The 15,874-nt window shown below is 36.4% G+C and overlaps 2 protein-coding genes across 3 annotated transcripts; one reads left to right on the top strand and one right to left on the bottom strand.

Annotated features, from left to right (window-relative positions):
* The first annotated feature begins 545 nt into the window (after positions 1-545).
* On the top strand, positions 546-3,268 carry LOC118037458 (uncharacterized). The gene is made up of 5 exons (XM_073405089.1): positions 546-986; positions 1,339-1,374; positions 1,459-1,619; positions 1,689-2,534; positions 2,690-3,268. The coding sequence occupies exons 1-5, from the start codon at positions 770-772 to the stop codon at positions 2,999-3,001; spliced, it is 1,572 nt and encodes a 523-aa protein (XP_073261190.1). The 5' UTR covers positions 546-769; the 3' UTR covers positions 3,002-3,268.
* A 1,114-nt stretch (positions 3,269-4,382) lies between these two features.
* On the bottom strand, positions 4,383-13,519 carry LOC118037456 (RNA polymerase II C-terminal domain phosphatase-like 2). Of its 2 annotated transcripts, XR_004685603.2 has the most exons (17): positions 13,050-13,519; positions 12,423-12,893; positions 11,471-11,681; positions 11,000-11,157; positions 10,830-10,900; positions 10,627-10,732; positions 10,452-10,541; positions 10,054-10,195; positions 9,654-9,958; positions 9,499-9,544; positions 9,009-9,142; positions 8,875-8,928; positions 7,160-7,256; positions 6,655-6,776; positions 6,369-6,555; positions 5,847-5,920; positions 4,801-4,865 (listed from the first exon to the last, which is right to left on the bottom strand). XR_004685603.2 is itself a non-coding variant. In XM_035043439.2 (16 exons), the coding sequence occupies exons 1-16, from the start codon at positions 13,317-13,319 to the stop codon at positions 4,769-4,771; spliced, it is 2,487 nt and encodes an 828-aa protein (XP_034899330.1). In that variant the 5' UTR covers positions 13,320-13,519; the 3' UTR covers positions 4,383-4,768. The 2 variants fall into 2 exon arrangements, 1 of the variants encoding a protein (XP_034899330.1); XM_035043439.2 differs by lacking the exon at positions 6,369-6,555 and having other exon boundaries at positions 4,383-4,865; positions 6,616-6,776.
* Positions 13,520-15,874: the final 2,355 nt, after the last annotated feature.

Below are 15,874 nucleotides of genomic sequence, written 5' to 3' on the forward strand. Positions count from 1 at the left end.
CTAATATAATTTAGAAGGATAAAGTTGGAAATAAAAAAGTTTGATGACTGAAATAAAAAATAAAATTACACTTTCCATATTAAAAATACATTAAATGAGATTTGTATTGTTCCTTCTCCTCATATATTGTATCATAGTTAGATAGCTTTTAAAGTTGCAGTTTGAAAAATAGATTTTTAAAAAAACTATAAATTATAGCTTTTTTTTTAATTAAAGTTTTAAGAAATAATTTTCAACTAGATCTATATAAAATTATGATATTTTTTAATTAATTAAATATTTTTAAATATATAATTAAAATAAAATATCTATGGCTACACAATCATACAAACAAACGGAACCTAGAACGTACAATACCTCCATCACTGCAAGGAAATTAGGATTTAGGAGACCACATTGAACCCTTTTTTAATATATAATTGAATTAACAATGTTATTATTGTCTGAAATTAAGGATTCGGTTGAAAGCCGTGAGCACCGACTGAAATTTAAAATCCACAACTATAATTTATCTTAGGAGGCAATTTCGAGAGGCTTAGATTCTCAGGTTGAGTGAGTGGCAGATTTAACTCTCCCACACATGGCAGGCCTCCATATTCATTTATCCTCTCGAGAGGCCCCACCACCATTATCACCATAACCACCTGTATCAGATTACTTCATAATCAACAGAAACAGAACAAAACAAGCAAATCCTCCCCACCATTATTGCTCTGGTCTCTGCGGCTGCAGCCTGCAGCAGCAACTGGACTGCTGTTATTATCAAGTAATGAAAACCCTAACAAGTTCTTGTTCAAATATCATCCTTGACAAAAAAGGAGACAACAGACCCGTTTTCTCTTCTAGAGAATTGAGACATGAAGTTAGTATTTTGCCATCAAAGAAGCTTGTTCATAGTGTTGGCTTCTTGCATTGGCTATGTGTGAAACATAAGCCCATCTGTCCAATTCGTGGTTCTTCTTCTTTCTCACCTGAGTCCCAGGCATGTAATCTTTTCTTTAACTTCTCTCTCGCTCTGTGTATATCACAGTATTCAAGTTTCAGGTTTCCTAATTCTCCAAAAATACTCATGAATCATTGACTCAGGGTTTTTCTTTTTTCTTTTTTTCTTGAGAATTTTTTAAAAGAGAAAACAGAGTCCTTGAGAAGAATTATATCAAAGAATATAGAAATTATGCTTAAAACACATCTCTATGACCTTTACTTGTGTTTATTTTTCTCTCCAAGGAAATTTTGATGGATGACGTTATAAGGTGCTAATGGGGTGAGGATTTGTTGTAGGTATACTTGAAATCAGTTTTTTGATCTGAACTGGTTTTAATTTCTTCCTTTAGGTAGACTTGGAGGCTGAAGATGCTCAAAACCAAGAAACAAGTGAGTAATTCTTTTCTTGTTTAGACCTTGAGATCTTTTCGTCAATCCTTGGTCTCAACAAGACATGCTTATCTCTGAGTGCAGATGAATCAAAGACAGTTCATGTCAAATTCCAGCTACGGAAGGAGTGCTCCTTTGGAGAGCAATTTACCATAGTAGGAGATGATCCTTTGTTGGGATTATGGGATCCTGAAAGTGGAATACCATTGAACTGGTCAGATGGGCATCTTTGGACTGTTGAGATGGTAAGCAGAAACTACTAAACAATCTATTAAATGTTGTTACTTTTGCTGATGCCTCTGCTGTTTATATAGGATATACCAGTTGGAAAATCCATCCAGTTCAAGTTCATACTAAAAGGAATTGCTGAGAAGATTTTCTGGCAACCGGGTCCTGATCGAATTCTCCAAACGTGGGAAACCAGTAATACCATCGTAGTTTGGGAAGATTGGGAAGATGCTGCATTGCAGAAGATAACAGAGGAAGAACCATCTGCTAATGGGAGTGAGGAACCTGCTGTCAACCCAGAATCGCTGATTGTTGCCGAGAACTTGACTTGTCAAAAGGAAGAGCTGGTTTCTGATATGAGCAATGGAGCAGTTACCGTGGATGTGAGTTCTAACCCAGAAAAGAAACCATCGCCAGTGACTTGCAAGAAAGCAATTGTTGCTGATAACATTTCTCCTGAGCAAGAGAAACCTCAAGCTATTGTAGCAGATAACATTTCTCCTGTGCAAGAGAAACCTCTAGCTATTGTAGCAGATAACATTTCTCCTGTGCAAGAGAAACCTCTTTCTATTGTAGCAGATAACATCAGTGACTCAGAGGGGGCTTCTGCTGTGAATGTGAATGTTAGCAATGCAGTGTTAGGTGAAAAGAGAACCAGTCACCAGGAGGAAGAACAGAGAACTACATCAAGCAAGAGTACAGTGATTAGAGAGGATGTTGTCAGAAATGATGATGTTCCAACAGCCATAAACTCAGCAAGCTCTGATGTCCAAGGAAGTCTGGTTACTCATGGAGGAGATGTTGTTCTGGTTACTGGCTTGTCTGCAGCAACAGGGATACCAAGTGAAGCAGCTATTGACAGTGAAGGTGAGGGATGCCGTGCCTCTGATGCCTCTGTTGGAGTTGGTGAAAAGGATCACAATTTGCCAGAGGTAACTGCCTGATTAATGTATAGTAGTACATCTTGTGTCTCTCCTTACATTTCGTTTCTGCTACCAATTTTACTTTAAATGAAATAAAGGCTCCATTTCCATGATTCCTGTTCCATTCTGTATTAAATTTGTGTCCGAGTCCTAATAATATTCAGTTCGATGAGAAGCGTGAAGTCGGTGATGAACCACTTCGAGGAGAAACAATGGATGGGTTCAACGATGAGGAGCCGCACGGCAATGAGATCATACACAAACCACTGGCGAAAGAAGTAAAGTTTGATGTTGATGACAATCCACATCGAGAAGAATCAATCAAAGGGCTTGATGATGAGGAGCAGCACAGCCATGAACTCGTATATAAGCCATGGGCCAAAGAAGAAAAGAAGCAAGAGTTTGTAAGAAACTGTGTTGTTCAAAATGACCTGCACTGGATACAGAAGCTGCTAACCAGTTTAGGGTTGCTGTAGCATCAAGAAAGCAGAGAAACAATTTATTCTATGCCTGATTCTGTGCTACCTAGTTGCCCTACATTTTTGAAGTGGCCTGGGCAGCCAGACAATTGCAGTTGTGTGTATAGACGATTGTGACCAAGCCATGATGTTGCTGTAATCTATTCCACTAGATTGCTCAAGTTTTGTTCTTTTATTGTTTTATAATGCAATATGTACACAGTGACAGCTTATTCTTTATCATGTGTGACATAGAGATGATAACAATGGTGGTTTTGCAAGGAAGACGCAGTTATTTTCTCCTGAATGCTGCAGGTTGAAGAAATGTGTGAAAGCAGTGCTAAATATTCCTGTACTGTCTGTTATTCCCACCACAAACAATAACAATTACATGTTGTTTTAGTACAACTCTTCACTGCAGCCCAGATGATGGTAAGTATATTCGAAGGGAGATTTACCTTTAAAGCCTGATTCCCTGTGCAATCATAGAAATTATAATTAGGGTTCCATGAGACAATTATCCTGCGCACCAATTGATGGTGGTTCCTTGTGTGATGGTGGAAAACACAACTTTCTGAAGTTACAGCAATTGGCCAAAACTTCCTACTTGGTAAGAAGATTAAAACAGCAGGTAACCTCGAGAGCAAGAAGTCAACGGTGATTCTGGAACTCGTCCCTCCTCCCATTTGCAGTAGTTATTTTTCAATTAATTGTGTATTGTTTGGGGGGGGGGGCGGCTGAGAAGCACAATCATAGCCATATGACAATGCACTGGAAACAATGTTTGCTCTGTTACCAATGACGTAACGTCTGGTCTGCAATCAAAATCTCGAATTTCTACAATCGAAACCAAGCAAAAATAAGCGTACGTCGAGGGGAGCTTCGTATTTTTTTTTATTTTTTGTAATAAGATCGAGGCCTGCTCACTGGATAGCTCCATGCCCAAACAATTGGTGGATCAATCCCCAAGCTGAATAGCTCCATATGCAAGCATATTTTTGTATCGGACGAGGCTCCAAGCTTCCAGCCAAAAGCTGTGCCCCCGAGATCCATCTGCCTGACCACCACAATTCCACATAGGAACTTCCGCATCTTAGTCACATGCCTCACAGTTCTGGAAATAGATTATTAGGTTCTAAAAGATTTGGTACTGCTGATTCTCCCAGCAAGGACCGTTCGACATGCTGATTAGGATCTTTCAACGGCCTCTAGCCCCTTCAAATTTCAGGCTTTAAGACGAGACAGTATCTGCTCGGTGAGGATGGCATTGCGTTACTACAGAGGGCAACAAGCCCGCACCAAGAACATATTCTCTCTCAAGATTGACAGACCAGTCCGTATAGGCAACAGCTGTGTTCATCTTGTACTGCTAAACAAAAAATTAGTCATTGGATAACGCTTTAAAAAATATGCAATTGCCACCATAGAAATAATCAAAAGTATTTACAATTGACAGAGCGCTGAATTATTTTATAAGAACGGTGCTGGAAGCGAAAGAATTGGTGGCCACCTAAAACTAGAAACCACATTTATGCTAAAGCAACTAACAAGAAGAGTTACTGTAACAAGTGGGGACTGGAGGAGAAGATTCAGCCAGAACAGCACCATGTGCGTTTTAAGCCAAGCTCTGCCCTTGTCATCCCCCAAAAATCAAAAAGGAGGGAGCCAGAGGAGGATAACAATGTGCCTATCTTTCCAGAAGAGCAAGATTCAGATGCATAATTTTAGATTCAAAAAGAAAAAACCTTCGAATCATTCATCATTTTCCCAATATCTTGGCTTTTATCATACGTGACTCTCATTCTTGGATTGCCGAAAGGGTAGACTTTGTGAACCACACAGTTCTTCTTTTGACCGTTTACTTGGTATAGATGGCGGTGATCTGGAAAGATAAATCAAACCATATCAGGAAGGCATGATTAGTTCAGAAAATTATTACACAATTAACAACTGAAGTAGGAAGCTATCAAGCTACCATTGTTTAAAGCATCTCCAGACTAGACACACCATAATTTTCCATGACAAGAATGCAAATGGACCAGATTATGTCAATGCATACACACCAAACCAAAGAGCAGAGCAGAGCAACGTGCCGGGAAAAATTCATGCTCTACAAAAATCTGATAACAGATTATGAGAGATCACAAACAAAGGCACAAAAATGTCATGACACTACCAAATAACCCAGAAAAGAAGCACCATGCCCTCCTATTTCCTTCCAGCTTGCAGCCCAGAAAGTAGCTTAAGTTTATAATTCCAAATGAATCTCATTTCCATAGGTTGGAATGACATTCAAAAAAGCACATGCCATGTCGATACAGTATAAGAAAGCATACAGAAATACCACAATAAGGTACAGAATAAGGAAAGGCAGGGCAAAAAGGCTCAGCAAGGAGTGCATATGGATGTCACGTGTGAAAAATCCAAGGACAAGGCCAACAAGGATCCTTCAAACACAACGTCACTTGGAGGACCCTCAATGGATTATCCTTCTAGGAAGAACGAAAAGCAAGACCAATGCATATGTATGACTTAGCATAAGCATCATGACTCCCAAACAACCTGATTAAGCAAACCCCCTAAGATGCCCACAAAGAACCGAATTCACCATTATAGAGAACCCATTGAATTCCACATGTTCAAATAAATCCACTTCATGACTCAATAAAAATGAAATTCAACTAACTGAAAAACAGAGCTTTTGATTCAAATAGAGTAGTTGGTGAGCACAATTGCCAGTCACGCTAATCCCATTCCTCAAACACTAACTGAAAAAAAAATGTCTAAACTGCTCCCTCTGCGCTATTATGATGTCAATTTATAATTTATTAGCTATACAAGGAAGAAGCCCTTTTGACATTACCTAGGGGAGTTGGCACGTTTCTGCTTTTGCTGATTTACCATATTGGATGTATTCACAAGCTCAGCATCAGCAACCTGCAAATCATTTTCCAACAATACAATAGATGCACATTAGGCATACAGACAATGTATAGTCTTAGAAATGGAGTTCTTATGGCGTTTTATGCCATTCTGATAATCTCAAAAGTGAAAATGCATTTAACAAACTTGAAAATCTGTGATACATTTAAAAAATATTTAGTCCTTCAAGTTCACAGTCAGTTTGGCGCCAAAAAAAATCCAAAGCAGCGAAGACTATGAGAGAGGTGTGTTTGAAACTAACAAAGACTAGTGATAAAATGGGGACATGAGAAGTTTGCAAATTCTAAAATAAATAATTGTGCCTCCAAAATTATGGAAGATAAAGAAGTAAAAAGGCACTCCCATTGAAAAGAACAATAAAATGGTAAACCAACTCTGAACGGAATGGCTGATTCAACTACATGGGAGTACTTGGATAATGGGCCTGACCACCAAGTCTTACCTCTTAAACAGGAATAACTGGAGCCTGGTTAAGGCCACAGTGGCGAACATGAAGCCAGCTTTCCTTTTCACTGTTTTAGCTCCCACATCTTGGTGCAATGCAAAATCCAAAAGGGAGTAGTTTCTGTTCAGATAACTACTACCCAATATGGAAATTTCTTGCCAACATACCCTTATCCAAGCATCACCTATGTTTTTGAACAAAGGAATCAAATCAAGTACTGAAAGCATCATAAAAATATCCGCACCTCAGAAGGACGTTCTTTAGCTGAACCATCTTCTCGTACCAGATCACTTGATTCAGGACTGGTAATGTCCCATACAAATCCATTCTCGTCCCCAATAGAAAGCTTATCAAAATCACCATCCACAGCACCAGAATGGGGTGAAACATATGCTGCGTATTTTTCTGAGAACAATAAATACATTCAGCACCTTCTTATAAAACATATGGGTCAGTATTCATGATCATCTAGTGAAGGAGATGCTGAGATAACAATAATAAGTCTTGCACCTATCTAATTTATGTTAAACCCAGTTAACATATCCATTGGCAACCAATATGAATATGCATACCTATCACATAACATAAATTCTTTGACTATAGAAATAATCAATGTTTACGTGCTTACCATTTAATGACGAGTTCACACACAACTAACCTAGACCATGCAAATATTTAACTCCACATTCATCAACATTGCACAAAAGAAAAGGAGTAAAAAAATTACAAAAAAAAAAAATCTCAAACATAGAATTATGAGAGAGAAATGAGCTAGAGAATAAATTTACCTGCCAAGCTGAGAAGTGCATTCTCAGCTGCTTGCTGTTGTGCATCCTTCCGTGTTTTACCCATTCCAACACCTATCTTTTCACCGGTGAACAAAACCTAAATCATTTAAGTCAGCAAAATGAGTCTGTTGGAGTCCAAAAGCAGCATGATATTGCTACAAGCTAAAAGGAAAAGATAAGTACACAAAAAGAAGAGATTGTTTTGTTGTAGGAAGAAATGTTCATGCAAACTAATATGTCAAATGATAAGTGGTCAAATGTAGATCCCTGAAATATTAAATGATTGATTAGCATTGAAAGAGCAATTTCTGCATCAGGTTGTGTAAAAACTTTGTATAATTGTTTGTATGTATAGCATTACTCATCAGAGGTGTTAGTAAAAGTGGACTTTAGCCACAGAGCTACTAAAACCCACACAATAGCCCCGAAGGTTTGATGCAAGTTTTCATCCTCTCAATTTTCTATTCAAAGGGGCCTTTAAAAAGGAATGACCAATTCAGCAGCTCTTGTTAATCTCAATTGTAGGAGGCATTTATAAATTTCCAAGAGTTGATAGGGAGTTATAAATGAAAAGCAGAGACAGGAGAAGAAAATGAAGTGGAATTTTCTCTAGTGAAGAGATGATCAAAGATAGATACACTGAATCATTGATCAGGGAAGCCTCTATCCCATTAAGGTTTTGACGTAAAACATAGATCCCTCTGAAGTCAAGTTTTTCAGCCAAAAAATAAGTACTGCCTTAACTTCAAAAGCTCAAGCACCAAAGTCTAATTTTACAAAAGTCTGGATGGGCTAAAAAATAGTTTACCCAAAATATAAGCTTAAAGCTAGCACTAATCATAAGGTAATCCTCTCATCATCACATATGTATGATCATCATTCGACTCATCCACAACAAGAAACAGGTCTGTTGCGCCAGGAATGTTTTCAATTGGGACACTCAAATCACATAGTAATTTACTGTCACAATTCACAAAACATGGATAAAACAACAGCCAATAGTATATGACTAACAAAGAGAGTTTTAGGGTGGGAGAAAAACCTTTTTAGTAAAGAAAAAAAGCAACTCGGGTTTTAATACAAAATCAACAAAGCAGTGGGAGAAGTTACTGTCAGCTGAGTAAAACTGTAAAAGGGGAAAAAGTTAAAAGCAGAAGTAAAAGAGTGAACCACGCTACTTCCACAAGGCTGGAAGAATGTTTTTAAACTAGAAATACAAAAAGTTAAAAGCAGAAGCAAAAGAGTGAACCACACTACTTTCACAAGGCTGGAAGAACGTTTTTAAACTAGAAATACAAAATACCCTTCACAATAATCTCACTGAGGTCAACTTCATAAGAACAGTGCAAAACACTTCATTTTGTAACCCACAAACAAATTTTCTTCAAAACTCAAGGGGACCTCACTCCACTACTTCCAACATGGATACACCATTGCATTTATATTATCATATCTATCTAAGATTTTTCTGATGAAAACAAAATTGCAAGAAAGAAATGAATGGGAGAAGTACAGAAAATTGGCAAACATAACTTGGTAACAAATTTCAAGTATTTATTCAACTCCAATTACAGTACCAAAAATTTATGTCCTTGAAGATCTCAGATGATTGCAACAACATAAAATTACAAAGCTCATGAACTTTTTGTGAATTATTCAAAGAGTATCGAGAACCAGAAAACATGAGGGTAGGCAGAGAAGAAATTTTAACTGACCTCGACAGAGAATTGCAAATCCTTACTGGTGCTTACAACGGATTTGAACTCCACCTGCACATCAGCAGACGATAAATGATCCATAGAAATAAAGAGGCGAGGCAACCATGATGAAGCCCAGAACCAATCAGTACCTTGGATCTGCATCTCCGTCCAATTTCTTGCAGCACTCCAATAGACAAGTGGGATGGTAACAGATTGAGTTTCCCAGCTTCAGCTTGGAACTCTCTGCTACTAGAGGACACATGATTCTGAGACATGCCAGCCTCTGCAGAAAAAAAATTATATGGATGAGGATGGCCTTCATACCCACTGCAGCAACCAGTGGGCTCATCATTGCTTCTAAATATGTTATATAATGATACATCCACAAGTTTGATTATTTTTTTTGTTATGAGACTTGTATTGTCTCTCAAAAGGCTCCTATATTTCGATGTTAGATCAATCAATCCTGAACCATTAAGTAAGGTTTGAAAGTTGTAGCTATATATGATTAAAAGATGGATTTGCATACATATCTACATATACTGAGCACGCCTGATGGTTCAACACAAAGCAAGCACTCCATCACTTTGCACTTCAAACTATTATAGCACTAAAAAATTCATATGCTTGATGGCTTACCTCCAGCAGGAACAATTTGTTTATGCATGTCATTTCCAGCAATTGCCTGCAATTAAGTGAAGTTCTTCCTCAGTTTCTGATGCTAGAAATGATCCCTATGCATTGAAAAATAGCAAGAGCTTCAAAATACAAATTTAAATTAACTTCAGACAAACCTCTTCAGCCTTCAATTCTGAAGCATGTGAGACTAGACTGGTAGGAGCAGTGGCTGATGCACCATGAGCAAGTGCATTCTGCAGTCCTCTCAGCTTATCAGATTTTAAAGAATCCAATTCTTGAGCAGTTGCTGAAGGTTGATTGTTTGATTGTGCTCTGCTAGTATCTTCTTCCACCAGCCAGCCTCCCTGTGGCTGTAGAGAGGATAATGGTATTGCTGCAGGTATTCTGGAAAGAAGAGGGGGCTGACCAGAATTTTGATTCCTTAAATCTCGTCTAACAGGAGCACCAAGTAAACTAGGTTCTGAAATAAAGAGGTTTAAATTATGGAATGTAAGTTTAAGTACTATAATGATACAGATAAGCAGAAATAAAATCAAGACCAACTGAACTCCATACTTTGAGAAGGCAAGAGTGTGGCTGATAGGGTTGGTCCAGCAACATTTGGACTTGCTGCCACGTGAGGCTGGGAGATTTCAGTTCTCAATTCAGCACTGTTTGTAATAGAATGTGGGGCCGATTCCATGACAGTCTTGCCATCCTGAAAGGTTTAACATATTTAAGCACAGAGCTGAGAAAAATTATCAGGTTCTATTACATGCCAAACGACCGGAGAAACAGAAAACATGTTGCTCGTAGGCACACATGTTTAATATTGCTTTGCTCTCATTTGTTAGAAGCACATGCAGTACCCAGAATGAACCTTGTATTACAGAGGTGAAGGCAAGCAGGAGTTTCTCTCAACCAATTCAGATCAGGTTCATAAATCTCTTTCAACATGATTTTTTAAGACTTACCGATTGATGCAATCTTCGTTCAGCTTCAATGCCACTCATTCCTTCACTAAAAGGAGCAATGTTATTGCCATTGGGTACAAAACCACTATCCTGTAATTCATGAAAATGATTGTTTGATAATTTAAGAATATGATCAGAATGTTGCTTGAAGAAATCAATATCTCAATTCAAATACCTCTGTCATCATGTAGTTGCTCACATCAGGAGTAGGAGGTAAGCTTTTCACCTCATCTTCATAAAAGACTTCAGATATTCTTCGTATTAAGATCTCATCAAACTCTCTGTAAACATAACATGTCACAATGCAGTTATAAATAATCCTCATGCAATAACAGTAACTTAAAAGTACTTCATATGTATAATTTTAGCATCTCTTACTTGAAAAAACAACCTCTGACATTACATGCAACATTTCTTGCCACACATAGGACTGGAACGGCGTTCGCTGTCTAGAGAATAGAGAGCCTAATAAAGATTTTACTTGGAAGGTAACATGAGAAAAAGGAACAAAATTTAACAAATAAGTTCACATGGATATTTTTTAGTACCTCTGCTTGAGGAGCATAATAAGGAGTGAATGCAGGAACCACATGAACTCGAGGTTGATCCATGTCTTCCCACACTTTTAGCCGGTCATCTATTACCATTGCCATTTTTGGATGGCACATGCCATCTTGGAAGACATTCAATAAAGATTTCTTGGAGCCTGCTACAGTAAAAGGTATTCTTATTGGTCATTAGTAAAAGGCAAGGTGGCTGACATGACAACTGAAAACACAACACACTGCAGGTTGTTTATGAGCTGTGCCACTTCAATTTAGAAAACCTTCGTCAACTTTGGCTTTGAACCATCCCTTTCATATTTGAAACTAGAGACTAAACAAACATATATGCCAGATGCACCAGAACATAATTCACAATAAAATTTTACAAATTTCAAAGGTAATTGAAGATGCACAAAGTTCAAAGCAAAATCAGAAATCAAAATATCTTCAATATAGCAATGATCCTATACTTGCCTGATTTAACACAAACTACACGGTCTGAGAGTTGCTTTGAAGCTATCAAGTGAGCCTCCGGGTCAAGAAGCCTCCACATTTCTAAGGCATAATCTCTTTCAGCCATCGTACAAACATAAACTTCAAACCGTTTGCGTCCCTTTGCTGTTAAGTAACTTCTCAAATCTTCCCATGCCGGCCTTAATCTCACAAGCACACTCGTATCACGAATCTACACAAAAAAAAAAAAGTTACCAGTAATCACAAGAAAATTTTTATTGTCTTGCGAATCAGAATGCATGGCTGATGACAAAGTAAGGAGAAGTCACTCTCCTACTATATTGCAAGAAAACCAACACAGAAATGCCAGATAAAAAGTAAAATTAAGTGCCTTAAGAAGTATAAGTATGGAACCTTCCAAGCAAAAAACTTTCAAGGAAGCACACAAGTAAGGTCAAACTGATCCAAAAGAATGATGGTCCAAATTTAGCCAAAATCAAGGATTATTAAATGAAAATTGAGAACTCTCTAAACAAAAGTCTAATTTTAACAGCTATGAAGCATATAATCAAAATATGTAAATATCAAACGAGAATATGCAAATACATCCATTTTTGTATTGGAAACAAAAGGCTTTTGAACCTAAATAACACACAGGTGTTATGATATATTGGAACCAATGAAATCATTAAGATGAAAGAAAATAATATGAAAACAATTGCACTTGTTTTGATCTTCTCATAGCTCAAGGAAAAACTCTCATAAATCATACTAGCGTGTAATAGTATTAATAGTTCCAAATGAGGTAATCAAATTGCAAATATACTCTTTTCCGCCCAGTTGACATCAAATACTCTCTATTAGAACACACTTTTAATATATATCATAAAAAATAACAAGTAGAGAATTGCACGAAACAAATTAATAAAAGTAATAAAACTGGAAGAAACAAACAACATCAAGCACATCATACCTCTGGATTGATGCGAGTTAGAACAATATTTTTCTCTGGCAATCTAATCACAGGTCTAACAACTCTCTCATGGCCATCCGATGATCGCAAAACGTCCTCCAGTTGAACCTTGTACATCTTTCCATTATCCATAACAACATCATTCTCTATATACTGCTTCAGAAGCAACCGATCATCAATATACCTCTTCATCTCCGCATTCATTCCAGATACCCTCATCGGATCTTGCTCCCGTCCAACCCAACCCCTAAGAGTCTCAATCCTATCCTCAAACAACTTCATCGTGTTCGCAACAATAAGTGTCTCATCAAGATCAAACACAATAGAAAGACACCGCATGTTGAGCATCCGTAAACACGAATCATACAGACCTACAGGAACCGCAAAGCACCAAAAACATGGAAACTTCTTTTGCTTGCTTGGCATTGCCACTAAATGAATCTCTTCATCTCCAATCAAAACCACTGCCGTCTATAACAAAAAAAAAAAAGTCAAGATCACCGCATTCTCACTTCTCCCCTTCTTAACTCAAACTAAGATTAAGGACAAAAATTTTAACTAAATGAGTCAATTAAGCTGTAAAATTAGGCAAAACAAATCAAAGAAATTAAAAGAAAAACAATAGACCTTGACTTCGTGGAAGCAAGAGGCATGGAGATTGATCAAATGAGACTGTTCCATAGGAGAAGACGATTCGAGTTTGCAACGGACGGAAAATGGAGAGATTGTTTGGAGAATTGAAAGAGGAGGACATCGCTCACTTTGTTGAGAGATATGATAGATGCGAATCTCGTTGTTTGGGAACAAGAAACCCTTTTCCGTCACCGGAATAACATCCAGTTCTCCCAAACATACCTCTCCATGATAAACCAGGGATTTAAACCCTAAACGACTCATTTCAAAACAATCAAATCAATTGCGACGACCAGGAAATTATGATAGAGTGACAGAAACAGCAATGCCTGTGAATTTTCTCACTGCTGCTGGTCTATCACTACCAGGCCTGACTGCACAGACACACTCTCTTTTTTTCTCTCTCTCCCTCCCCTCGCTGCGTGTTTCTCTTTCTAGACGATTTACAATGCGAAGAAAAAGAGGGTGGGGAGGGATATTTATAGGGGATGCGGCAGTTATTTAATGGGTGTGGAATTTGTTTGAATTTACGAAAATCCCTTTTTTGTACGGGTAACTTTGCCATGAGTAACCTAAAAGCGTAGTTTTTACGTTTCAAAATTGTTTTTAAAATTTTTTTATTTTAAATTATTTTTTATTTTTAGATTTTTAATGTGTTAATATTAAAAAAAATAAAAATAAAAAAATATTTTCATAAATTTTTAAATAAAAAAAAGTTTCAAAACCATACCCCAACAAACATGTTCTAGAAGGTTTGAAGCTTTAAAGGGGGTTGGAAATTTTGGAAATATGGATTTAGATGATTTGATTGATACAAGAAGAATAATGAATTAACACTGCTTGATTTTTTTTTATTAGAAACTTTGTCTGCCTATTCTTAAATTAGACACAATTACCAAATAAAGTTAATGGTGTGTTATAATAATTATATCATAAATTAAATATTTTATATTAGATTTCGATAAACTTAAAGAAAAAAGTTTTTTTAAATTTTTACATATTAATTTGACTTGAAAATTAAGGAATCAAAGAAGTACGAGAACTAAGTGATTGGGGATTTTTTATTTTTTTTTCAAAAAAAATAAATCAAAAATAATTTATAAAAAAAAATAAGTTTCGATTATAATTTACAGCTTTCACAAGCAAAATGCAATTTACACTTTGAAATTGCTTTTCGCATGATAGTTAGTTATTGGGAAAAAAAAAAACAATAATTCATGTTATGTATAAAAAAAATATATTGTGATGTATAAAAAAATTATGTTGTGTGGGTGTGCCCAGGTGATCAGAGAGTCTGGTTATTTAATGGTTAACTGAGTTAATCAAAATAAATATTATTTTAATTTTTTTATTTAAAAAAATATAGGCTAATAGCAGCCGTTTCAAATTTATTTATTTATTTTTGTTAAAAGTAAATTTTTTTATAAAAAATCTTTTTATTATACTAATCTCAAAAATAATTTTTAAAAAATATATTATTTTAATATATTTTAATATAAAAATATTTTAAAAAACAATCATAATTTCATTCTTAATTATACCCGATCAACTCAACTCTTGGATCATTCCCTCGCGACAAATACGACAAAGGCTCATAATCGTCTAGATCACACCCAAGTGACTATGCTCGGCTTGTCCATAATTTTTATTTCTCTCTCTTTCCTTTCTCTCCATTTGTTTCTTCTTTTTCTCCATAGATTTCAATAATTTCCATCAAAGATACTAATAGCATACGTGTAGGTTTCGATGCAAATATTCATTCGCTATTATTTTTTATTGGACAATAACATGGCCAATCAAATGGTTGTTTTATATAGTCAATAGGGAATAAGATTTTATTTCCAAGATCAGCTACATGTTTCACAGGTTGCGCATCTTGATATAGACTTGAGTTCTCACAATCCTTGTAGATCAGCCTGAGTTATACTAGCTAGCGTTGTCGCCCTAGAGTGGTGAGCTACGCTCAATTCATCTTTCCAATGTCTTCCCTGAAATGATTCTAGCACGAACTTAAATTATTTTTAATTTTCTAGTCAAAAATTTAGTCATTTACTTATTCGAGTCAATTAGTTTTTGAAAAATATAATAGAAGACTTCGTTTTTACTATGCAAACCCTATAATAAAACCAATCATAACTTAATACATTATACTATATTTTAAAAGACATAAAAAAAATATTATATATTTATTGTGTTCTTAGACTTGTTATCCTATGGACAACATTGTATCGTCATGGGACATTATTTTTGCTGGTTTTTAGTTAAAAAATATTGCTAGGTGCGTTGTTTTTTTTTATTTTTCTATGCCAAAAGCTATAGGGTCTGGTTGTCAAATCACTTCCAGCTGGTGTTGGGTCTCGCTCGCAGTCAAACCCAGATATGTTTAATTTTATTTTTTATCTTTTTAGATTTTTTTTCTTTTCTCTTATGTAATTTTTTTCATACAGTAAATAGAAAATAAATTGATAAGATTTTTTTATATTATATAAAAGTTGGATGATGATAATTTTTTTTTCATTTGAAGTCGAGTTTGTTGAATTTCTTTTCTCTCAATAGAGTTTGGCCTTACTATCCAGCAGATTCCTAATAGAGTTGGGCAGCGAGCCTCTCTGCCCAACAAGACCTAATATCTTTGGATCTAGCCCTGCCACTAGATCTATCGCTATTCGATCTGGCTTTACCTGCCAATAGGACACAATAGAGTTGGGCACTGCTACCTAGCAGGACCGGATAGTGTTGGGTCCTGTCTCCAGCAAGACCTCATAGCGTTGGGTCATGTTACCACCAAGACCCAATACCATAGGTCTAGCATAGTTGTC

Source organism: Populus alba, chromosome 16 (genome assembly GCF_005239225.2).
Source record: "Populus alba chromosome 16, ASM523922v2, whole genome shotgun sequence".
Classification (NCBI taxonomy): Eukaryota; Viridiplantae; Streptophyta; class Magnoliopsida; order Malpighiales; family Salicaceae; genus Populus; species Populus alba.